The following is a 24737-nucleotide window of genomic DNA, read 5'->3' as shown; positions in this document are numbered from 1 at the left end:
CAGTTGTGGTGGAGTTTGGCTGCCCATCAAGGTAAAACCACCACAGAAGAAAAACACCAACTCAGAATTATAAAATTTAAGTCAAAATCATATTTTTATATTATTATTTTTTAAGGTCTCGTTCACTATATTTGAGTTTTCAAACTGTAGAATCCTTCAGTTTCTTTATCTGCCAGCCACAGAATCCTCTAAACAAGCCAATCTGAATGTAGCTCCAATAGGTGTGTATTGACAAAACTGCACGTAAAGTTTGTTCTACACATGGGGCGTTCCTTGACAATTATGTCAAGGTAAAAGTGTTGTCAAGCTAAAAGTATTGTCAAGTTACATTGCTTCTCATTGTGTACAGTACCATATTAGAGATATAAACTGTTTTGAATTTGCATTAAGTACCAGGGGAGCAGATAGAAATAATGAACAGTTTAATTAATTAATCTTAGTGTTATTGCAGTAGTTACACATCCAAGTTAACCTGTATGCTGTAAACAAAGTGGAAGACTAAGTTCCCCTGTATGATCAACAGCAAAAATTTATGACTATCCAATTTGCCAAGGGGTGATAAGAAAAGGAAAAATGGGTAAGAATGCTGTCATCGTAAGACTTCAAAGTTTTATTTCCATATTTTAAATATAAATTAATATTTGACAAGAAGTGTTTTGAAGCTACAAAATAGAGTATGCCAGTTTTCACTTTCACAATTCAAATGCAAGTCTGGCAAACAAGAAAAAATGTCAAAAAAATGAAAATCTGTATGATTCAAAAGTAATTTCTTGTACGTTATCACTTATACATACATGCTCTAACAAGTGTGCAGCATAATTACATATGTTTTTCTTAAAGTGGACTAACTAGTGGAAAAAACATCAAGTCCACCACTTTACAGATTAACATTGGTGCATCTTTTGGGAAGTTTCAGTAGTGCTTATATTGCTCATTTTACGCAAAACAAGAGCAAACGCCTCTGAAAGAAATGGACTTCGGATGTCAACAATTTATATAAGCAGTATGTTTCATTCCGAGTCATTTGGATTAAAAAAAGTTACCAACATTTATTTGCGATCATTTAACACACGCAAAAAAATTTATGCACTCAATATTCCTATTGACATGCTTCATTTTTCATTTAAGTCTATCTTTAAGTTAGATACAAAAGTAAAGTGAAAGGGAACAGCATGGCGTATGTTGAAAAGACAATCCTTTGCACTGTTGCAATCTAAGCACAAACTTAGTCACAACATTCATTTCACCTGTCCAAGATGCTAGTACTTACTCTGCTCATCTCTTATGTGTAAACAAGTAGTCATTAACCTCAGACTCAAAATTAGAGGCCACAGCTAAAGATCAGGCTCTGAGTCAAGAGGGTTAGATATTTTGTGCAAGTACCCTGCTGACAGCAGGGCTCTATCATAGGTACCCCACAACAAAAGGGAGTGGGAAGGGCAATTTGAAAGAAAACACACCCCTACCCCTCCCACCAGTCACCAGTGCACTCATGTCTCACAGCCGACAGGAGCTGATCTCTAATCAACTTGACACCTACATTGCTGTTAACAGCAATTCCATGGCTTTCTTCTCTTTTTGGAGGCAGAAATCTAAGTCTCTAGGTTAAGTAGACTTTAAGCTGAGTATGAAGCAATGGATTCCTACCGAAGTTTTATTTTGTATTTGCTCATGCATTTTTTTGAAATTTATCATTACACTATAGGAGTTACACCTGTCCAGCACAGGTAACTAAGTTGTCTGTATGTAATTGACCAACTGTTAAATGTTGAACATGAAATGGGATACCACTTTTAGTTGTATATTTTAATTTTGCAGACTCCTGTACCAGGAAATTACAGAAGAACAGATCTTTAAATAGCTTGTATGATCCCAGTCCCATAAAAGCTAGACAAAAATTGGATTAAGACCACTGTAAGGTCTTTTTTTTTTTTTTTTTGCTTTAAGGTCTTGATTAATTTTCATTCATTTTTTAGTTTACTCCTATTTTCCTTCAGATTACTGGTAATACAAGTAGTGAGGTCTGTTTTCTCCCCCCATTTGGTAAGCCTTAGCAAACATCAGCTATTTCAAATGAAAATGATTTCACCATATCATTTCTCAGTAAAGCACCTAACCATTATGACCCAACAAATACTGATTTAAGTTCAGTTAAACCTCCTATGTCTAACACCGATCTGCCTCCAGGCAGCACAAAGCATTTAAATTGAATTGACCTGAACTTATCCAAAGATCTTTTTTTTTTTTTTTTTTTTTGAGATAAATGAAAACCCTCCTTATTCTTGAAAAGACTTCAGAACTTACATGTGGCAACCAGAAGAGTGCACTAATGGCTCAGGAAAACCATAAATGAAACTAGAAATTTTCATTTTTTCATTAAAAATTAGAATGCAACATCTATATTTAAACAACTTTATTAACATAGTCAAGCAGTGATTAACATTCACATCTATTATGTCACATCATACAAATGTAAATACAAAATTACTACAGTACAATATATATTCTCTGCATGATCCAAAATATTTGGTGGCCCCAAAAACTCTTTAAAATTCAGCAGCTTATCAAAAATTAAAACCATATTCTATTTAAAATGAAGTTCTGTTAGCACATAGGCAGACTTCAAGAAATAATCACTCAATTTAGTACAGTTTGAGAGGTTGCAGGAGGATATGTTTGAAGGAAACATTCCAACATTGTGGCAGATACAGAAACATCAGATTTAAAGCTTTCAAGCAAAACTCATACAACCTAAGTTGTCAGCAGAAAGATCTAGTCATCTTTCACTTTAAACTATTTTATATACTGCATTCAATTTAAAATTTTGGAAGTGTTTAGTATTAGCAAGTCAGACAGCATACAACGTATCTACCTATCTCTTCCCATGAAAAAAAAGATACTACACTAGAGACTTCAACAGCCAAATAAAACTGCTCATACTAATCTTTTTAAATAATCACAATCCCCATAAAGTTCATCCAGGCCTTCTCAGTTTTGTTTCTCACCTGAAGTAAGTAAACATATCTAAGGTGAAAGTAGCACAATAGAACTTGCTTATCAAAAAATGATACTATAAGTGCTGAATTCTTAGAGATGTGGATTTGGCTTACTAAGACGTATACTGTTAACACCACACTGGGATACATCTTTTATAGAGCCATTTTAACTTCCCTCACATAAATACATTCAAGTGAGTAAGTATCCTTATTATTTTAGCAGAATATATACCATAAGGCAAGCAACAAGAGTACTCACCTCAGAGTTTCCCCATTTAAAATAACCTAAAACTGGCTTGCTCCAACCATTAAGTGCAAAGAGCAAGCATCAGTGGCAGACAAAAAAGAAAAAAAAAAAAACAGCTTCTATTGGAGAAGAATAGCTAGTAGACTGATGGATGCAAGTCATCTGGAGAATGCATAGGTGAGTGAAATACACAGCTACTGATCAAGCTTCATTTACTCAAGATGAGGTTACTGGAAATACTTATGTAATATATAACAAATGTATGCAAACTACATCAGTATCTACGTGAGATAACTGCAAGTTTTTTATTTTTATTTTTTAATTTACAGCAGTCATTTCACTGTAGAGCTTAACCTTTATCTAAGATAAAAAGTTACTCTTTAGACCCTATATAGAAGCTTTTTGCATCTATCATCCCCATGAAAGTACTGAAGCAATTAGTGTTAAGTTGCAACTTCTTTCCTTGACAAAATCTGAAACAGAAGATTTCCAATACAATGTTGCATTTAAAGCATTTTTCAACAAATATTTCAGTTGTTTGAATATGGATGCATTCTCCTCAAGGGAAGAATGTTTTTGCACCTTTATCTATTAATACATTCAATATGAATAAAATAGGTGAAGCAAAAGTCATTATTGTCCCACAGTAGAAGGTTAATTTAGAGTAAGTTCAAGACAGAGGAGCTGCCTACCATGAAATACACGAACTGATATAATCAAGACACATTTTCATAAGCATGTGTTCTGAACAAAAAGGGTACAAGAGTATTCACCTGAGATAAAGCTAGTATTTGAATATTTCTAAGTAGCAATGAGTTTCACTTGAGGAAAGCCACTCCAAGTTTTAAAATATACATTTTACTATTATACAATATATGCAGTTTAAGTAAGATTGATGTTAACATAAAAGTCCTAACAAAAAAAATAATAATCACAGTGTGTATCAATATTGTTAGTTACAAAATTTATGCTACCTCATAACTTTTAAAAATTATAATGATTATAAATTTTAAACCCATTCTCCTAAAAGTGATCTTCTGAGTATAAGCATTAAGGAGCAATAAACTAAAGCATAAGAATTAGCTCATTACAATTTAAATATATACATATTCACTGATTTAGAAAATAATCAAGCTTTGGAAAAAAATTACAAAATTGATTATTTTTGCTTGCACTGGTTAAAATAATGAACTACTATATTTTTTTTTTTCCCTAAATGAAAAGAGCTGTTTCCTGAATGTGTAATGAAACAAGTTTAGTATTGAACTTCACTTAAGACTAATTTAACAGCAATTTAGAACTGCCAAAAAAGATGCATTTATAAGGATTTTAAATACACTTTCTGTTACCAACTTAGGTTGATCAGCAGCTTTTGTTCACTCTCAGAATCCTTCAAAAAAGGGAAACTCAAAACAGGAGAAAGGCATATATAAAAACAGTAAACACTGACCTCCTGAGGTTCCTACAACAAAAATATTCAAGTAGAAAATCTACACCATTACTTAGCAGCGGCTATTTCTGTAGTTTAGCACACTAACAGCACTTTATTCAGTGTGTAAGGAGCAAATGAAGTAAGCCGTGCTTTCAGCATGCCAAGAGGCAGAAACACTGGAATGTAACAAAGACAAACTCACAATTCTACCAGTATAGACATTCAGTCAACATTCAAAAACTGTCAAGACCACACCACAAGAATTAAGATTTTTTTAAATATATCCCATGATGCAATAATTGAATTGTAACTGTTAATGTTGATTCACAACTTTTCTTACCTCACATTGTACCCTAAATGGCTTCTGCAAATTTCTGCACTATATTATGCATTAGGAATAGGGTTTATTTGCTTTAAAACACACAATGAGAGAACTTACTGGTACAAAAAGACTACTTTGTCAGTAATGTTTATGTCTGCCTTATTTTAATTACTTCGCTTGCAGTTCATACCAATTAACATCTGTGTAAATACCTATTAAAATATGAACGTACAAAAGTGGCATCCTAAGCTAATCTGTGATGAGGTGGTGTGGTTTTATTTGGTTAAAGGGACTTTCTGAAATTTAAAAAGTCTAATTAAACTTGGATTCTAGCCATAATGCTATGTTTTATTTAGGCAGGTATTCTATGTTACAATTTTTTTTATGTAATTTCTCTGAAATTCTTACCTAATGCTTGAACACACTCGAAATTAAAGCAAGTTTGGGTCTAAAAAAATATCCTACCTTGCTAAATTTTAAAGTCTTTTTCTTCTTTTTCCAGATTAAGTGTTTTTAGTGACTAAACTATTTCTAATTTAGTTTGGTTATTAGTTCACAAGGAATTTGTATTTGCTACCAAAGCAATGTAATTTGAAAGCAAGTTATCACATGCAATTTTGACAAAATCATATAAATACTATGTACTAGCATTGCCGAGTGTACTTCATACAGTACATGTCCAAACTATTTTTCAGGCATAATCCATTTGAATTTGCAAACCCAAATTAAAAAAGGGGGAGAGAGGGGGGAGTTGGGGACAACGTAAAATGTGCATGCTATCATGCATAAAAAAAAAATCTTTGAACATCATTTATAAGTTCACACTCACACAGCTCAAACTTCAGTGCAATGGCTAAATCATCCAACACTCAAAGAACAGAACCATGCAAAGAAGAGCAAGTTCTCAAAAACGAACAAACAAAAGAAAAAAACAACAACAAAAAACTGTTATCCAGTATCCATTCTGCAATGCAAAGGTGAGAAACTAAATCTATAAAAAGGCTGTTATGGCTTAATTTTGTTTTGCGGATTAATTATGCAGCACTTGAAAAATGGAAAGGTGTGGCTTCACCTCTGGCCAGCAGAGTTAAAAATCTCTCCATTTTCCTTTATCATCATGGGATACTCTTTAGGCAATCTAAATTAATAAAGACTTGCCACTTTCAGATGGACACAAGATCAAGTGTACCAGTTAGGATTTCACATTCACAGTACATAAGAAAATACACATGGAAGGAAAAGTAAAGGGTTAACTTAACAAGGATTTATTCACAGGAATACATGTAAGTAGAGAAAAAAACACAACAGAAAAGCTAAACAAATGAAATGAAGAGGATCCAAACCAACTTTCACTCTGTAGCTTTAAACTTGCACCCTTGTGCATTTAACTACATCACAAAGGGCCACCAACATGCGCCGATACAGTGTAGATACCCTGCATTACATCCATTAACTTAAACATCTCTTTAAGATCATGCTTTGAACAAAAAGAAAGCATAGAAGGTAATATGTTGAGTGGGAATAAACACAAATATAGCAATCATGTCATCAACTTCTACAATTGTCTTTACGTGCCAACTAACATTTATGCAGCCTTTAACGGGTCTTACCATGTAACTCATTTTTAGAGATTCTGATAAAATCACTAGTATATAACCATGCAGAAAGCACATCACACTGACAGCACAGAGGCAAGTATTTTGCACAGCTATATCAGCTTTCCACATTGTGCAGGTTACACACAATACAATATCAATCTTATTCTTAACAGATCCTAAAAAGGTATTTCAAGGCCTAATTGTTAACTACAGTACTTTATATCTATATTCTTAATAAAAATAAAATCCACAGAATCTTAGAAAAGGAATTTTAAATGCAGGGCTATACTGAATTGGTAAACTGCAACACAAAACTGGCGCAACATAGGTAAATGTATACCAATTTCACTCTATGTGATGCAAGCATGCTACTTTCCCACTAATTTAAATTACTTCTGATCACTATGAGTCAGAACACATGCCTGAACCTTAAACTGCACGTTAAGAATAATGCCTTACTCTAGAAATTAAATCTAATGAAGTACAATAATCAAATCATATCCACTACTTTAAATTCTTTTTAACGTAAAAATTAAGATGTCAATCTCTCCTTTGAACTGTCCCTCCCCTTACCCCAAAAATGAAAGGAGTGACTCATTTGGCAGCTTGCAGGTTGCTTCATTTTGTCCAAGTTATCTTTTATTAATTTATGATGGGGTTTCTCTATCATACACTGCAAGTGCCTGTTCTAATACAGACACAAGCTGCATTTTAACTGTACTAACTTCATTTGTGTAGTTCTTCATTAACATGCAAATACCTAGGAATCCCATCAAGCAGGATGAAATAATGTAGAAAACCCTTACTTAAAAAAAAAAAAAAACATTAAAAAAGAAAGCCTTTTACTGTTTGTGACCCCCATTCTTAGGTTTCCTTTATTGTGCGCAAAATAGTTTTCCTCTTTACGTATCCCCATGGTTCAATTATATGGTTCTTATTTTGGTACAATTCCCCACAATATTCCAGAATGTGCTGTTTTATGAATAGATTCTTTTTTTTCTTCTTCACATCCAGTGCAGAGTTGTAATAGGAGACAGATTTCCACCCACAAAGGCTCCAGATGTTAAAACATTTCCCAACATCGACTTAATACAGTGACGGCAACACCTCCCTCCCGCCCCTCCCAGTAGGGTTGGGATTGTACTGTATTCCCTACTGGTTCACCCTTCCCCCCAGTAAAGGGTAACATTTTCCCTGGGTGCAGAGGCTCCCTCATAGTCTCCCAGACTGAAGGACCTATAAAAGAAAAGAGAGAGGTATAGTTAAATCTTACTTTTAAACTGAAGTGACAGACCTGTGCATGAACAAAGAGCCTTTTTTTTCCCTTTTTTTTTAAAGCAGTAGGTACCAACCTAAACTTAAAGAGAATTTGTGCATAGATTTTCCTTTTATAAGTCACAATGTTGAGAAAGATTATTAAACATATCTTTACTAATATAACAATTTCACTTTTATTTGGATTAAACAAGATAATCATACTGTCTCCTCAACACAAACTAAGAATAATTTAGCTTTTTTCCCACTTTGGATTCTTCTTCATTAGAAGAAAAAAAGTCTACGTCAAAACTAAAATGCCCTCATTGGTAAATACGTAAATTTTTGAAGCTGGTACGTTTTTAATCCATTTTTCAAATGAAACATGCAATTGAAACAGGAATTATTATGCCACTGACTCTGAAAAACACTAGGCTGACTTTTAAATAGTAGTTCATTCAACAGTAAAACAAAATTGCACAATTCTCACCAAAGTTTTAGTATAAAAGTTCTACAGCAAGTTATCAGATTTATATGATGTCTGATTGAATGAACTTAATCTGCCCTCTCTTCTTTTTTGTGCGGTATAATAAACTCTTGGCAATATCACACTACTTTATACATGTGTACTTTGCTTTAATACAGTGTTCACAAAGAGCATACAAAGCAGGGTGGTATAACTATAACTGTCGTAGAACGCACAGTCATTGTTCTTTGATGAAGCTGAGTATTCTCTGAGACAGAACTCCCAACATTTCTGAATTGGTGCATAAAATGGAACATCGGAAAGACAAAACACATTAACCTCCCCGAAAAGTAAAGGTCTACAGACTATAGAGCTGCAGATAAGCATATCCTTAACTCAATGCAAAGACCATGTGTTATGTAGCCAGGAATGTACTGGACTTCTCATAGCTAAAGTGTCTTGAACTTGCTTTCCTATCCGAGAGAAATATTCAGCTTAAACCACATCTGCTTTCTACTAATTCAAAAGATGCACAGCGAGCCTTGTGTGTTTAGTACGATGCCTTGAGGATCACACTCATCACTTTATTACACCTGAACAGGCACTTTGTTATACCTACACCTCCAATCTTACATTGATACACTACTGTGCATATTGTACACTTACTCTCTCTCTGTAAAAAGTAAAGAGTAGAGTCAGAAAGTTTTTGCTACAGCTACACTACCAGCAGCATTTAGGTACACCATCACTGCCTTTTTCCCCCTTCTTACAGGGAGAAAAACCTTTAATCTAGTCAATTAATCACATTTCAAGTAATGCAAATATGGATGAAGTCTGCTATACAGCTCTATTTAGCAAGTAAGATTCGTATGCTTACCTCTAATTATGGGACTGCAGCTACAGTGCATGAGGTTAAACTCCGTAGTAAGCTGCAAGGCGCTCTTTTAAGGGAAGAGGAAACTGGTCAGAGAAACGCCTCCAATTCTCATCCCCAACTTGATTTTTAAATCCATGAAGAATCTACAAGTGATGGGGGGGAATTGAAAGTAAAAATAGTCACCAAACAACAGATACATGATTATTATTTACTAGTAATATATGCAATAGCCTACAATCTATTGAATTGTTCATCTGTCTATCTGAATTCTCCAATTTAAGTGTTAAACAAAGGAAATTAATAAGGCTTTCTTAAAAAGAGAACAAATTCAGTTGAGACGTACAGAATATAGCTACCCATAAAGACTGATATTAATATTTAACTATCAAGTAAGGTGACTTACAAAGTCTGTCAATTGACAAAATATTTAGTATTCTGAAATGACCTAACCCTAGGTTGTATGTTGTGATTACTGTACTCATATTTCATTTTTAAATGTGTGACGGGTTCTAGAAGAAAAGTTGAGCCAGTATCACAGATAGCACTTGACAGAATGAATGCCTGCCAATTTCTAGCACAATTACAAATGCTTCCTATTAAAGCTGTGCTTTTTCCTCAGAACCTGTAGACAACTGCTACTAAAAATGAAGTTGTTAAAGTCTTTTGTGCATTAAAACAACATGGACCCACAGCAGTTAAAAATGAGCATAAGAATGAAAAAAGCTACTGGTTACAGTCTGGATCTTTCAATATAATAAATCAACTGAAAACTAAGTGGTACTATCATAAAGGTCTCTGTATTTTTGATGTGAAAACAGCAGGTTAAAAAGCAAATGTAAGAAAAAGCAGGATGAAATGGCTCCTCCTCACAAGAAAAATTGCAGATAGTCTAAATGTTTCTGTTTTCCCTTTTTTTAAACTCAAGGATACTGAATTGCGGAACAGTTGGTCACACAAATATCCTCACAGAAAAAATGTTAAAGCTCATAGTGCTGAGCTCATCCCCAACAAAACATTCTCAAGGAAAGGTGCCCTTGAACAGGATGTTGCAATAATTACATCATAATTAATTTACTGCTTTTCACCAAGAAAGAGACCTTCCACAAACAGGCTCACATCTCTTTCCTAATCCAAGCAAGTCAGATCAGCCAGCTACCAAGGAGTGACGAAGAAAAAAAAACATCCAAGGATGTTCAGGTATGACACAAAAAGACTGTGTCTTGAGCATTGTCCAAATGCTTCTTAACTCCAGCAGGCTCAGTGCCGTGACCACTGCCCTGGGGAGCTTGTTCCAGTGCCCAACCACTCACTGGGTGAAGAACCTTTTCCTGATATCCAGCCTGAAAACCACACACTGTACAATCCACTAGCAGAAGACCTCAGGGGGCTACAAAAAAAGCTGTTTTTTCCCCATTGTTCCTAAAAGATGTAGTAATTTTTTCAGCTGGCAAAAGGAGATACTCCAATGAGGAACTCATCTGAAAATTTGTATGCCATCACTTCATGAAAACATGTCTCCTTTCTTGCATGAAGAAAGACAAAAGGATAACGTTGAAAAAATCAAGTATGTTCTTATGTAAAATGGCCAAGAACTGCTGCATCTAGTTTGGATGCATTAGATCCCACATGACTATCTTGGAAAGAATCCAGGACAATGAAGCTTAACTTACTGAAGTGAGTATTCAGTGCTGAAGGACCAGTGCAGAAACATGCACTGAAACTGCTTTGGACTATCATCACAGACAGACAGCATCCTGGACTTTTTTTAAGCTTTTAAGTATTTGTTGTTTCCTTCTACTGACACTAGAATACTTACAGCTATGCATTTCCTGAACCCGAACTTTCTTCAAAGGAGACCAGTTATCTAGTACAGTAAAGATTTCTGTCTTTGCTCCACAAGATAGGATTCAAAAACTCTAGTTTCTGTTCTGATATTGACACTTCGCATTACTTGAAGAGAGAGTGCCAATACTGACCCATGATCCTAATACATACTTAGAAATATAGTCTATTTTAGCTTTAAAATGAATATTGTGAACTTGTGAAACGTATCCTTCCTAAAAACAGAGATATCACTTTACAACATATGAAGAAAGGCTTATTACTGAACAGTAACAGCATATGTTCATGAATCTGAAATAGAAGGGGTTTTCTGTTGCTTTGTTTTTTAACCTAAGACACATAATAAATGTGTCTTTTTTCCCCTTCTTATTTTATAGAAGGCAGATAGTTCTTTTGCTTATATTCCTAAACAAAGCGTCTATAGAATTTATTCTTGGATATCACTGCACGTTAATTTCTTGAAGATTCGCTCATCCAAGAAGGCTTCAGCAGAAGGAAGATAAACATATCAGGATAGCACTATAATATTTTCCATTTGCAATCTTCTAGATACCTCTGAAAAAAAAGTTGTCTTTTTTCATGGCAAAAAAAAGTCTTGAACCAGACAGATCTCATTTTCTAGAATGGAGATGACACATATGTGGGTATAGATAATCCTGTTCTTCAAAATGCAGTCAAATCATAGTAGCGTGGCATTATGAAAACCTCTTTGAGGGTGATTATCCTTTCAACTAAAATCCCAAGTGAACTTCTCAGCACCATTATAAAAAAAATTATAATAGCCTGAATGCATATAAGAAAATATAGGTCAAAAAAGCTCCAGATTGTTTTGACATTTTGTCTGAAACTTATGACTTTGCAAAGACGAATCCATGACCACAAACATAGGAAGTGACAAGAGTGGAAATAGAAACAAGAAAGAAACAGAGGACCCAAAACAATCATAATTAGGATATACTATTATACTAGGAACATTACCTTACAGAACATGTCTCGGAGATCATCTTTTGGGCTAACCCACGATGCAACAGCATCACAAAAAAAAATAAAGTCCTATAAGATTAAACAATCAAATAGGTTAGAAACCTCAATTTATAGGTCTGAAAACAATGCTTGATGTTCTTTCTATAAACTATGCAGGAGTCTTTGATTCTAACTCAAGAATTGATTTTGTTTTCATGTACTTATTTTCCAGTTAATTCAGGTAAATTATTCTACGCCTAAGTGTACAGAAGTAGAAATGTCTGACTATGAAAAGCTTTGTTTCATCAGGTTTTTGATTAAATAAAGCCACAGTAACAAACAACAACAACAAACACAATTGGCTAATCTGAATTCTTTCAGTTCACATACAAAGCTTAAGAATTGGTCATCTTAAAAAACAAGCAACAAACTCCAGATCACTCACAACTTTCACTCAAATCTTCAGTTGGAGAAAAGCTGTTCTATTTCTTTAAGCAGAACCAGAAGTTATTTCTGGGGGCACACAGAATGTTTACCATACATGTTCAAAACCAAGACACCTCATAATCCCCGCACATAGTTCATTTGCTGTCATGCATTACATCTCTTACTACTCTATTAAAACACCAGTCTTTAATCATTAATTCGACAATGCTCATGTTTTTGGATAGGAACCAAAGATAACAGCTACAGAGAAGAAGAGATAGGATAATGAGAAAAGTCCTTAATTTCCCCTGCAGTTGTTTGAAAGAACAAATGGACAGCAGAAGAGGGGAATAAGAACAGAATAAGGCATAAGTGAAATCAACTGAAAAATTCAAACCAAGACAGAGGCTCAATTCTTGTATTTCAAGGAGAAGGATTCCAGGCAGTGGAGAGGAAAATTCACTTTGAGTTTCCTCTCACAAAATATTACATTGGTATAGCTTTACTTTGGAGCTGTGGAGACTAAAAAGCAAGTCACTTCTATTCTTGGTATGTACCATTTATTTTAAAGAGCATCTTTTCTTGTCACATTGACTATTTATGAAATATAATCCAAGTTCCGACAATCTTCCCTACCCTAGTTTTAAGAATGAAGAGATGTTTATTATTTTTATTTCTTTTTCTTTTTAACTGTCCAGATGGCATCTGAAAAATAGGTTTTAATGACTTGGATTTTATCTTATATTTTCATACAGATCCTCACCACAAAATACATGACAGAAATATTACAATAGTTATTTTTAATCAAAGTTCGTTATTTACAACTTCATTTTAGACAAAAGATTAATTTAACACCTCTGCTCTTCAACTCCTTTTCACAGATGATAATTACTGAAGAAATCCTGAAGTATTATCAGTGCTTATCACTGCAATGTAAACATTTTGGCCTCCATGACTTCAAAGTAAAGCTCCATCATGATCTGCAGTGAATCAACATCAAAACTTTTTAATATTCCATATTCAGCTTTCACTAAATTTCACGAGTAAAAAAACCAACAACTAATAAAGATCTATTCATGCATCTTACTTGGACTACTCCACTGGGGTTGACTGAGATCATGGTACATATCCCACGGAATGCTGAATCCTTTTCCTCATTGTCTCTTATGTTTCGCAGAGAGGTGCACCTAGTAAGTTGGAGAGCAAATCTTAGCTAATTTTATTTCTACTTCATTCAGTCAAGTCAGAACTAGGTGACAGTATTTGATGGAATAAGTCACACTGATAAAAATGACCTACAACACTGTTTTGAACAGTTAGAAAAACAGTTGTTTACTAGCATATTCCCATTATGCATCATTTCCAGAATTTTCTTCTACTGTTTCACTATATACAAAGTGTGACCTGTATTCCATTAAATACAAAAGGAACATATAACTGAAATATTTATAGGAACTATCATTATTAGAAGCAGAACATATAATACCATCACAGTATGAATTATGTCAGATACCACTTACAGAACAGTTATTTAACTTTTACAGCAGCAAGCAAGCTATTTTATACATAACAAGTCTATAAACATATATTCCTTACAGCATTTCAAGCCTCAGACTGATTTTTTTTTTTAAAATAAAGTAATGCACAGTTTAAATTTTACAGTATTTGCATGCATTGTATTATCATTCTGGTGGATTTTAAAATGCTCTTTCATAGTCAAGCTTTAACACAGCAAGCATGTGACAATCTTATCCCATGCATAAATTAGTCGTTAGCCACAACATAAAAAATACATGACGGTGCTACTAAAAACTCACAAACCTGATAGGACAAGATTAGTCACATGGTTGGCAATGATTAAGGATTGAGATTTTGTAACCAACTGAAAATATATCTAAAAGTGAGATAGAAAGAAGAAAGAAAGAGAGTGAAGAAAAATGAATTAAAAAAAAAGATTGAATAATACACACCAGGGTCTTATAAACTGCTGTAGCATGGGGGCCACCTCTTGAGGACAAACGTAACCAAGACGACCAATTGTTATTGCTAAGGTAACGCAATCACGGTTATACACCACCAAACGCCAACCAAGACATGAGCAAATGAGGGGGGAGGAGAAAAAATAAAGAAAAAACAACAAATAACTCAGAAACAGAAACCAACAGAATCTGTGTATGATAATAAACATAAGATTTCACCAGTGCTGTTTATTACCACCCCCTAAGTAAGAGGCAGCAACATATATGGTATACTCTCCAGGGTAAAAGAAAAATTAAAGAAGTAAATGAGAGAACACCAAAAACACAATTTAAAATCCAAAGGCTTTCTGATGTAAATAATCATTCTGCCCTCTTCCAAGTTCTCTCATATGTTAAATTTACCTACCATGCACTTGAGTTTTTAATCAAACGTGCTATTAAAAATTCCCTTAATCAAAACGAATTAACCATTTTCAGTTTTAGTATTAAGTACTCTTAACATTTATTTTTTCAATATTTAGAATTCAAGATTTTAATACATCTGTGAGTAACGATGCATTTAGAAGTAACGTTACATTAAATATACTGTTGTCTACCTATAAACACTAAATAGGTGATACAGTTCTTAAAGAGTACCAAATATTTGTTTTCTTCATAATCTTGTATGGAATTTAAAGTGATTGCTAAGTCACAGCAACTAACTGCACAAAGTTAATTCTTTAATCCCAATTTCTCTTTTTCACAACAGGCTTCCTCATAAAAGTCATATAAGAATCTGATTTACGTTACAAAGGCATAGGGACACATGAAAATCAGAATTGCTTCTTGAGATGATTTAGTGGTTTGGTCCTTTTTGAGGGACAGACTGAATAAAATATCATTATGCAAATGTGTTTTAGTGGTGTTTGCTCAGCTTACAAAAGATTAATCTTTAGAAAAAGAAGAGGGTGGGGAATAATGTATCAGGATTACTTGAAGCAAAATACATGAATAATACTAAAATCCAGCAGATTTATATGAAGCAGAGAAAGGAAACCTATGTTCAAGGGACATACTATGCAACACTCTAATTAAACAGGCATTTGTGAACAGTTTCATGAAACATGCAATAAAGCAGATGATGCTTTCTCCAATAAAAGTTTGGTGTAGGATATAGTAGTAGTTTGAAATGTACTCATTCCATGAAAGCTGCAGCTCACTTGTAATGTACTATTTTTCCCTGATATTACTCAAGTTCAGCATACAACGTCTACAATTTTCAGGAGATCTAACTTACTAAATTTTATTTGAACTACTTGTTTCAAATGAAAATATAAGTTTTACCCCTAGGTTCTCACAGCTACAGTCTGTACAAGAAATAGCAATTTCTGACAAAACTCAAGTTTTTCCATGTGTACTCATTTTCAATGCTGCTACTTTTACTTAATGTAGTCATACATTTCTATAGAAATGTTGTCATAGATCATTACACAGCAGCTTAACACAGAAAACAGTAATATTTTTGCACATACCAGTGGCATGCAGCACAATATCCCACAACAAACTTATAATAAGTACACCACACTCAACATTTATTTGCAGTTACGCATCCACATTTAAAGTAACTATTAAGGGAATAAAAAAAATGTCAGTGTTTGGATGCTTCCAAAAATTCTATAAGAGTGACAGAAGCAAAAATTTAAGTATTGGATGCCTATCAGTTACAGGTATTACACATCCATCAGTGCAAAGAAAGGGGGGCCAGGGGTTGGGTGAGAAGGAATTTATACTGCTATATTATTCCATGGTCTATTTCAAAACAAGTAGGTATTTGCTCGAAAATAATTTCAAAAAACATTATCTATAATATGCTAGACAACTAGGTAGTTTTCTTTCATGTTCACCTTCCATACTAAATTAGGGTTGGTGGGAGGGAGGGAGGTAAACTGCAGTTTTTACGTTTAGAGAATACTGAAGGAAAATACATTGAGAATCTCTCTCCAATTTACCTCATGCTTCACATCAAATGAATTTGCATCATTTTCAATCGTGTCATGTTATAATGTCTAAACTATCATTTTCTTACAGGATAATTAGTTTTCAAACATGAAAAAAATGAAAAGATTCTCAATTAGTAAATGAGAAACCTATCAAATTGTTAACAAATTTCTGCTAAAGTATGGAAGGTGCTTTTCATACCAGAACGTGCCCTCTATAAATGCAAAAGAAACAAGCCTCAGAAATTCTTGTTTAATTTGGTGACTGTTCCCAATTTGGAAGGCAAAGCTGTTGGCCAGAACACACACGCCAATTTTAGATTTTTTTTTTTTTTTAAATTGTGACCAGGTATTAGAAATTGTACAAGATTTCTTTTACGTTGGTGGTAAAAGTGCCATCACAGATCTAGATCTTTGTGATATCACAATTCAATAAAAGTACTTTTAAAAAAAGCACTTCTTTTTTTGAAAATTCAAGAAAATCTTTATGTGTTATATATATGCCAATTATATTTGTTTCAAACACTAGAGATATATATGCATGTCCTTATACATATGTACTGTGTGCATATATTTAAATCAGGGTAAAGTCTTTAGTGTCACCTATTAAATATGACAAATACAGGCAGTAAATAAAATTGGAAGAATATGTCGAAATCAAACAGATGACAAATAAATATGGTAACTCTTATAGAGGTGAACTTTCCAGAATCTAGATATATGATAGATGGTTTGCTGCAAGGCTGAGACTTGTAAGAGCTTCTGCAAAATAGAGTTGCTTTTGTTTATAAAAGCCAAATACATAGCAATATAATCAGTTCTGGTGTGTTTCCTCTATACAATTTTTAGAGCTAGAAAAACCCAAAACCAAAACTGTAATTCCCTTCACCACAAATGGTTGAGTTTCTGGGTACCTGTGTTCTCTAACAACGTCTTTGGTGTGTTGGGTCTGTTAATTATTTCTACAAGCTGGTGCAACACCATTGGAATATAAGGCTGCATCTCTATACCTGAAATAGTCAAATACAAACATTCAGAAGAAAATGACCATTAATATATAATCTATATAGATTTGATACATTGAATTTACAATCAAGGACAAGGTTTCCAAAATAAATTTTAAGTTTTAACATGAAAGTATCATTAAAAATAAACAAAACCAAAACACGCAAACAATGCTAAATATGCAAAGATTCAAACTAAAAAAAATCTTACCCATCTGGATGGAGATTTCCCCAATTGCCCAGGTGGCATTGTTACACACAGAAATGAATTCAGGGTTTAGGTTGGTTCCCAAGATGGGCATGAAATCAGCTAGAAAGAACAACATTTTTAAAGAAATCTCATCACACAACACAATCATCTTGTCCCAGAACCATAATACTGCAGAAAAATAACATTAAAAAAATAAAATAATATGAGCCTACTTAAATAAGTGTTATGCATGAATTAATAAGAGCTGTATTTCTGCTATATATTGGATTAACATGGATTTTGGAACTTAAGTAGATCAATGTAAATCTTTTCAAACTATGATTCTAAAATGCTTTTAATAGGCTTTATGTTTTATGCAACTCTATAAAACCTTTTTCTTCCCTTCCTTTAGCTGGGTAAGAGAACAGAAGACAAAAACAACCCAACAAGTACTTGTAGTTTAATAACATTGTTGAACAGCCCTTGAATCTCTTGAATAGCTATGCATACAGCTGTGCTAACAAAAAAATGCTTAGAAGTCAATCACATCTATTGTTATAACATCTGCCAATTAAAAATTACATACCAAGCCTATCAAAACATACATTTGTCAATATAAGTGTATCTCAAGAGCATCTGAGAGATGAGACAATAATTACTGTGTATGTAACTGATGCTATGTTCCTACTGAAATTTAAAAACAGAACAAAAAATACCCAATCCAAACTCTACCGTTTAGCTACATTTTCCCATTTCTATGCCTATAATTCTAATCTAACTACAGATTCTAATAAAAAATATGAAAGCTACTAATTCAGTGATTTATCAAATACATCAATTGTTCTAATTAAAGTTTATCTATTTTTCTGTATTCTTGCCAAACAAGCAGCTTTTACATTACAAAAAAATCAAGCACCAAAATGAACTTCTACCCTGTCTACAAAAGAACACATCTTTTAAACACAGTTTGAAGGAGAAAAGACTACAGCCCCTTGCTGATTAAAAGAAAATGAAAACTTACAACACCATAACAAGGCAAGCCACAAAAAAAGGAACTTAATAACAGATAAATGAGTTTCTTATCAGTTTGTAAACAAGCTAACTTTAATATGCAAAAGAAACATACCGATGCAAGGCTTAACATGCTGAAAACATGCCTTTGTCAGATCACCTAACAATGCAAAAGAACTCTGCCGTACCTCAGGCATTTTATCCTAAAGAGGAAAAGAAAAAAGATATTAATTCTAGAAGTGGTTTTGATTCTCTTAAAGAAAATCCTTAGATTAAATAGGTTTCTCATCTCACCTGCATGCATTGGTACATTAGTGTCAGGATATTGCTGCGGGCCACTAGCTGTTCAATGTTGCCTCCCAGTCCTTCAGCTAAACCACTAAGTAAATCAAGAGCCACAATCATGAAGTCTTTATCTGGAGCCTCATATTGGTCTGGTTGAGCATTGTGCAACTGCCACAAATAAACATGCATTTTCAGAATGAGTATTACATTTTCTCAAGGGTATGCATAAAAATAACAGTTAGGTTTATTTAGACATTAATGACTGCAGCTTCATTTAGACATTCTATGGTTAAACTACAGATTTCCCTGCCAACCCAGAACTTCACATAGTTCGTACATTGTTTTAATGAGATATTCTGAAAACATTGGAATAGCAACAGAAAAATACCATGGCTTGTGCAAGGGTCTTCTGCACCAAATTTACACAACGCTGGTACACAGGTTCACAGTATGGAAGAAAGCCAGATTGCAAGGCAGTAGCAACTGACGACAGGCACTGGAATTACAAAAAAGGGAAAGAAGTTACAAACTTTCCTCACCTCCCCCAAGAGTCTTTTACCTGGGAGAGGTAAATTAAAACATTAGTATTTAAAGCATATCCAATGCAACTGATTAAGTAAACACAACCTAGAAATGCAGTACCAATTAGTTGAACCAAGGCAACTGTCAGCTAATTGCTGCTCTGTCAAACATGCCAACGGACAAAATTTCTCAGAAGCAGTATCTTCCTTCTTGGTAATTTTTAAGTGCATACGAAGACACATAGCACTTACACTAAGCTTCAATATCTTGATCGTGTACAAGCCTTAACACTACTTAACATTATTTCATTTTCTATAAGTGTTTTCCTGCTTCACACCTGGAAAGTAGAGTGAACAGACAACATGGTTTGGTTTATACCTTCAGGTTGTCTAAAAGTAGTTTTAATGGAGGTATAAAAGGAAAGTGAGAAGACAAAAATAAAAAAGGGGTAGAACTTTAAAAACAAGAAAAAAGAATCGCAAAGAAAACACTCAAGAATGGCAGAAAATAATCTAAGATTTCTACTAAATATAATGACATTTCGTCAATCATAAGATTTTCTTAATACAATCAGAATATTTTATCCGTAACAGAAAATTCCTGATGCCATCAGATTTTGCAGTCACACTTCCTAGTAGGAGCTTCTTAGTAGGAGCTTCTTTAGAAACTAAAAAAATTTCTTCATAGAAGTAGTTGATAGATGATATTCAAATTTTAACATTTACCTCTAATAAAGGGAAGAGATCTTTATCTTCATCCTTCAACATGTTCCACTTCTGGATTAATGGAGGCATAAGCATCTGAATATATTCCTGTTCAGGATGAAAATGCATCAGCTGCTGAAGCAGTTCATTGCATACTAATTTATTTCAAGGCCAGAAAAGTGATATATCAAGATCCACTTTATTTTTTTCAGCAGAAAAAAAAAAGATTTGCTGTAAACCATGCTTTGTTGTAACATGTAGCAGTAGTTTAATATTAGAGTTTATAATCTATGTTTTAAGATCATTTCAGTGAAGCATGCACCTTTGCAAAGTGAATCTTTTCCTTCAGGGCTGTTTTCAACATAGCAACTGTCAATAGCTTCCTAGGTTGTTACACATCTATATGATTACTACAGAACCTATGAAATACTTTATTTATTTTTTAAACCAGCAGTGCAGTCTGCCACCTGCTTTTCTCAACCAATTGCCATTGCCCTCATGTTACAAACCCCATCACCCTATATACCTCAAACTTCTTCCTCACGCAACTAACCATCTATGAATAAAGCCTTTTTTTTTTTAATCTATCCAGAAGGACAAACTTCCCCATTCTGTAACGAGCTGCTGCATCTTCACTGCCACTACTCAGTCATAAGGACGTTGAGCAAGGCATCCCTGTTAGTGATGCTGCTCCCAGAAGGTATCTAAAGAGCCAGCTAATGCTGTGTGCAAAACTGCAATATTCTAAGCGACTGAAGAAAGTGCCACCATCACCAGGAGTTCCCATTTAGCTTCCTCTAGGTGCTGTCAAATGTCAAATTGGCCAAGACCAGAGGGAGACTAAAAAAGAGGTCCTTTGAGGGTATGGGGTTTTGGATTGTAAGTAAAATGCAATTGCAAGAACCCAAGTTGATTTATTCTACTATGTCTATGTCATGTGAAGCACTATAGAGAAAAAAAATTTAAATATGCTTAAGAAGATGCATACAACATGTGAAATATGCACATTCTATTAACAAAGGTACACTAACCCCCCCCCCCCAGTATTTGCCTTTGCATTATCTGTGCTTTGGCTAAAGAATTTGGTGTTTTTATATATAAATTGCATATCTGTTCTACTCTCAAGGAATTTCTAGTGGCAATATGCTCCACTATATAGGAAAAAGATGACACACACAGCAGCTTAGCTAAACTGAAAATAGTTACAAAAAAAAGATTGGTCAGCAGAAATTAGCACACATTCCACCAATTCCTCTGAAGTTCCACTTAATATTTACATTGACATGCATATCTCCCCTGAGCTGAAGAATTCTGAGAATGAAGTACGAAGTCATGACAAGAAGCACATTTCAGAAGCCAATACACAGAACCTTTTATTCAAAATCGTGAGTACTTGCGTTGTGGTCAAATTACACGCACTCTATGTACTCTACATGTAAATATTCAGTATCATTGAAACCTACACAGAAAATTTAGCGTTTCGTTTTCGTAACATGTAAAGCATACTACAAAAAACACTGAACCAACATTTTTTCAGTAAGCGTGTTTATGGAACATAAGGTATACTCACCGGTTTATTTAGATGATGTCCTACAGAATCCGCTAGAGTTCCAATAGCGTCATAAAGAATGAGCAGGTTTTTGTGCTGGTATTTACTAAATGCGAAGACCAAAGTGTCAAGTATATACGCAAGATAAGGAACAAGCTCTGTACAAGCCTCCTCTTCTAGAGTAGCAAAGGCACTGAGAGAGAAAACAAACCAAGAAAGCATACAGGTCAGCCAGTACCTCTGAAAAACAAAAACCACCCACAAAAACAATTCAAAGCACTTCACACTAGCCATTTCTTTTTAAACACAAAATTTTTTGTCCTCAAATTCATCTCAGGTCTATTTTCAAAATTGTATTACTGAGGTAACCTTAATCTATTTTGATTGAACACATAAGGGTTCAGGTCTTGCACTGTGATGAATAAAATTCAAAAATATTCATTTAAAAACTGTTACATATACACAGGAAGCCCCTTCTGCTCCCCCCCCCCCCCCCCAAGCATTACTGTATAGAAGTTACTATGTATTAACTGAAATTGTAGAAACCATAAAATTGTTTATTTCAGCTAAAACCAGCTCACTATATTTAATACATGCTGTAGCTGCACCTAGAAGCCCCAGTGCTGTTGTACCAGTACAACGCCAACACCAGCCTGTACCTGCATCAGTTCACTCACTGCACAGAAAAATGGGTACAGAAAGACAAAGAAAACAAAAGCAAACAAGGGATGAATGACTTTAGCCACCCTTGCTCAAATCACACATCATGGCATCATTGAACCTTCTCAGCTCCAATTGTCAAGTGTGTGTGAACAACAGCATTAAAAAAAGCAGGACATGCTGCTTCAAGAAAACAATAAAAGGGAAAAAAAGATACTGGCCTAGCTTGTGCCAACAAGATTATTAGCAGCCTGCCCCAGATCTTAAAAAAAGGCATGCATCACCTTATGAAGTGAACAATTCCCTACTGGCCTGTTGCCAAATACAGAAATGCCTTTTCTTAACACAATACAACTGTGAACTGTTTAAGTGGCTAGTGTCATTACTTTTAAAATAATTTATTATATTATTTTGAAGTATTCTTTCAGAAAGGCATAGAATGTGAGCAGGAAAATGTGTTTCAATGAAATCTTTTTGGGCACCCCCAACTATAGGAGCAGTTTCTCAATATCACAGCAGTGGAAACTAGACAGCTGCAATGATGTGTAAGTTAGTGATGAAAAGACACAGTATCCTGTGAGCAATTTGAAATATAGTAGACAATGATCTGTGCAGCTCTCCACTGCATGAATGCAGTTTTTAGCTCCTCTCCAAGAAAAATCATTGTATCACTACTTTTAAAGCTACTAAGTACATTTTGACCCGTAACAACTCTACATTTTCCTTAAAGTGGAATGTCCCAGACTATTTATTTATTTTAACTGCAACAATATTTTTCATGAGTCATTGCTGTAGAGAGAGCATTTCAAAGTATGCTACAAATAATTAGGTGTTCCATTATTTTTTTAATATTTCCATTTTATCTCTACCAACAGTAGAGACACTTTTCTCTTTTAATAGTTTCCACAACCTATTGCGCATACTCCATAAGCACTCCATGAGGGTATTCCAACAATCGCAACACAGCTATGTTTAAGCATATCTCAGCCATGTTTTGGACAAGGAAAGCATGGTTAGAAATGTGTAGTTGGTTTTGCTGGTTTTGATTATTGTTTTAAATAGAATTTTTATGCAAGTAATTCCTTGGATCTGCAAATTTGTGAAGTGAGTACTCAGATCACCATGCTCCTGTTCATTCTGGAAGTAACAGAAAGCTATCACTAAGAAAAGACAGGCAAACATAAGCAGAAGTTAAAGCTGAAGAAATTTGCTAGCCAATTGTTTGAAAAAGTTTAGAGACAAAAATGATACAGTGATTAAATATGCAAAACTTACACAGTAAGTGTAATTTAATTTCATTAAATTACTTGATTCTGATCTTAGGCAAGAACACATCTGCCCCTTTAGTGCAAAGCTTAGCACAAGAACTCTGACCTCTGCCTTGAGACACTACTGAAATTTGAAAAATAACAATTGTTTCAAGCATTATGTGTGCAATCAGACGCAGATCTAATTCTGCTTTATGAAGAAACCTTCTTGACAGTCTGCTATGTAAATTCCTGCCCCACACAAACTGATGAGTAAAGCTTTATTTGTTGAGCTTCCTGCAAAAGAGGTATAACTATTCCCATTCCATTAACGTTCCATTCATGGAGACATTAATTTTGTTTTGTTCTTAAAATATCAGCAGACAAGTGGGAAAGGGGAATCTTGTCTCCCAGGATTTCCTTGCAAGAGAAAAAGGAATATCCATTGCAATAATAATGATAACCCAAATGTTTTGGTAATACTGGGCTAAGTATAAACATTACGATAGGATAGTTTTCTATTTTCATCAGTATTGACCTTATTCATAAGCATATAAAAGCCTGTCAACGAAACTCCAAATGTTGAAATTAAACAGGTGTCACAAAGATGGTTTCTTTTACTGCAAAGTATTATTTAGTTTGATGATTCATATACTCTGATGTCAAACTGGACAAAAGAAATACAAATTAACTTTTAAAATCTTATTAGAACTGTGAGTAATTTGTGTTGTTCCACACAAAGCTGCACCTACTCCAGTGTGAAAGAAATAAAAACAACATCAAGTGCTAAAAATGGAGTCACGCATTCATCAATAAAAGCATTAAAATAACTTTCAATGAAAAAGTAGTGTCATGGACAGTGCTTTTTGGTTAAGCTTTGGCTCACCTGCAGGCAGCTTCTTGTACTCTCTTGTTGCTATCCAGGATACGCTTTAGCAACTCAGTCATTAATGGCTTCAAGTATGTGTCTGGGGGTTGACTAACTACCCAGTGTGCATAGCGACTAAGAGTCCAGCATGTAATGGAACGCACAAGAGCCTTTTTGTCAGAGAGGCACTGAATAAGGTGAGGGATCAGCTCAGGAAGATACGGAATCATACCCTGCATGCAGCCTGCAAGGAAAAAAATATAGCTATTGCAGTACCAGAATTAACAAAGAATCCCATTTCCTAAAAGGGACATATTTT

General features: G+C 34.3%; 1 protein-coding gene across 2 annotated transcripts in view; it reads right to left on the bottom strand.

Annotated features, from left to right (window-relative positions):
* Nucleotides 1–2398: 2398 nt before the first annotated feature.
* The window catches only part of TNPO1 (transportin 1), an 83515-nt gene continuing 61176 nt past the window's right edge, over nt 2399–24737 (bottom strand). For both annotated transcript variants that reach the window (XM_083816929.1, XM_083816930.1), the window contains 13 exons: nt 24437–24662; nt 21665–21836; nt 20116–20202; nt 19257–19364; nt 18878–19036; nt 18699–18786; nt 17594–17692; nt 17293–17388; nt 14394–14469; nt 13511–13610; nt 12013–12087; nt 9193–9335; nt 2399–7831 (listed from right to left, as the gene is read on the bottom strand). In XM_083816929.1, coding sequence (XP_083673055.1) covers nt 9228–9335; nt 12013–12087; nt 13511–13610; nt 14394–14469; nt 17293–17388; nt 17594–17692; nt 18699–18786; nt 18878–19036; nt 19257–19364; nt 20116–20202; nt 21665–21836; nt 24437–24662 — 1394 coding nt within the window. In that variant the 3' untranslated portion in view covers nt 2399–7831; nt 9193–9227. The remainder of the gene's footprint in view (nt 7832–9192; nt 9336–12012; nt 12088–13510; nt 13611–14393; nt 14470–17292; nt 17389–17593; nt 17693–18698; nt 18787–18877; nt 19037–19256; nt 19365–20115; nt 20203–21664; nt 21837–24436; nt 24663–24737) is intronic.

The sequence above is a fragment of the Anser anser genome (assembly GCF_964211835.1).
Source record: "Anser anser genome assembly, chromosome: Z".
Classification (NCBI taxonomy): Eukaryota; Metazoa; Chordata; class Aves; order Anseriformes; family Anatidae; genus Anser; species Anser anser.
This window is presented reverse-complemented; position numbering and strand designations above follow the sequence as displayed.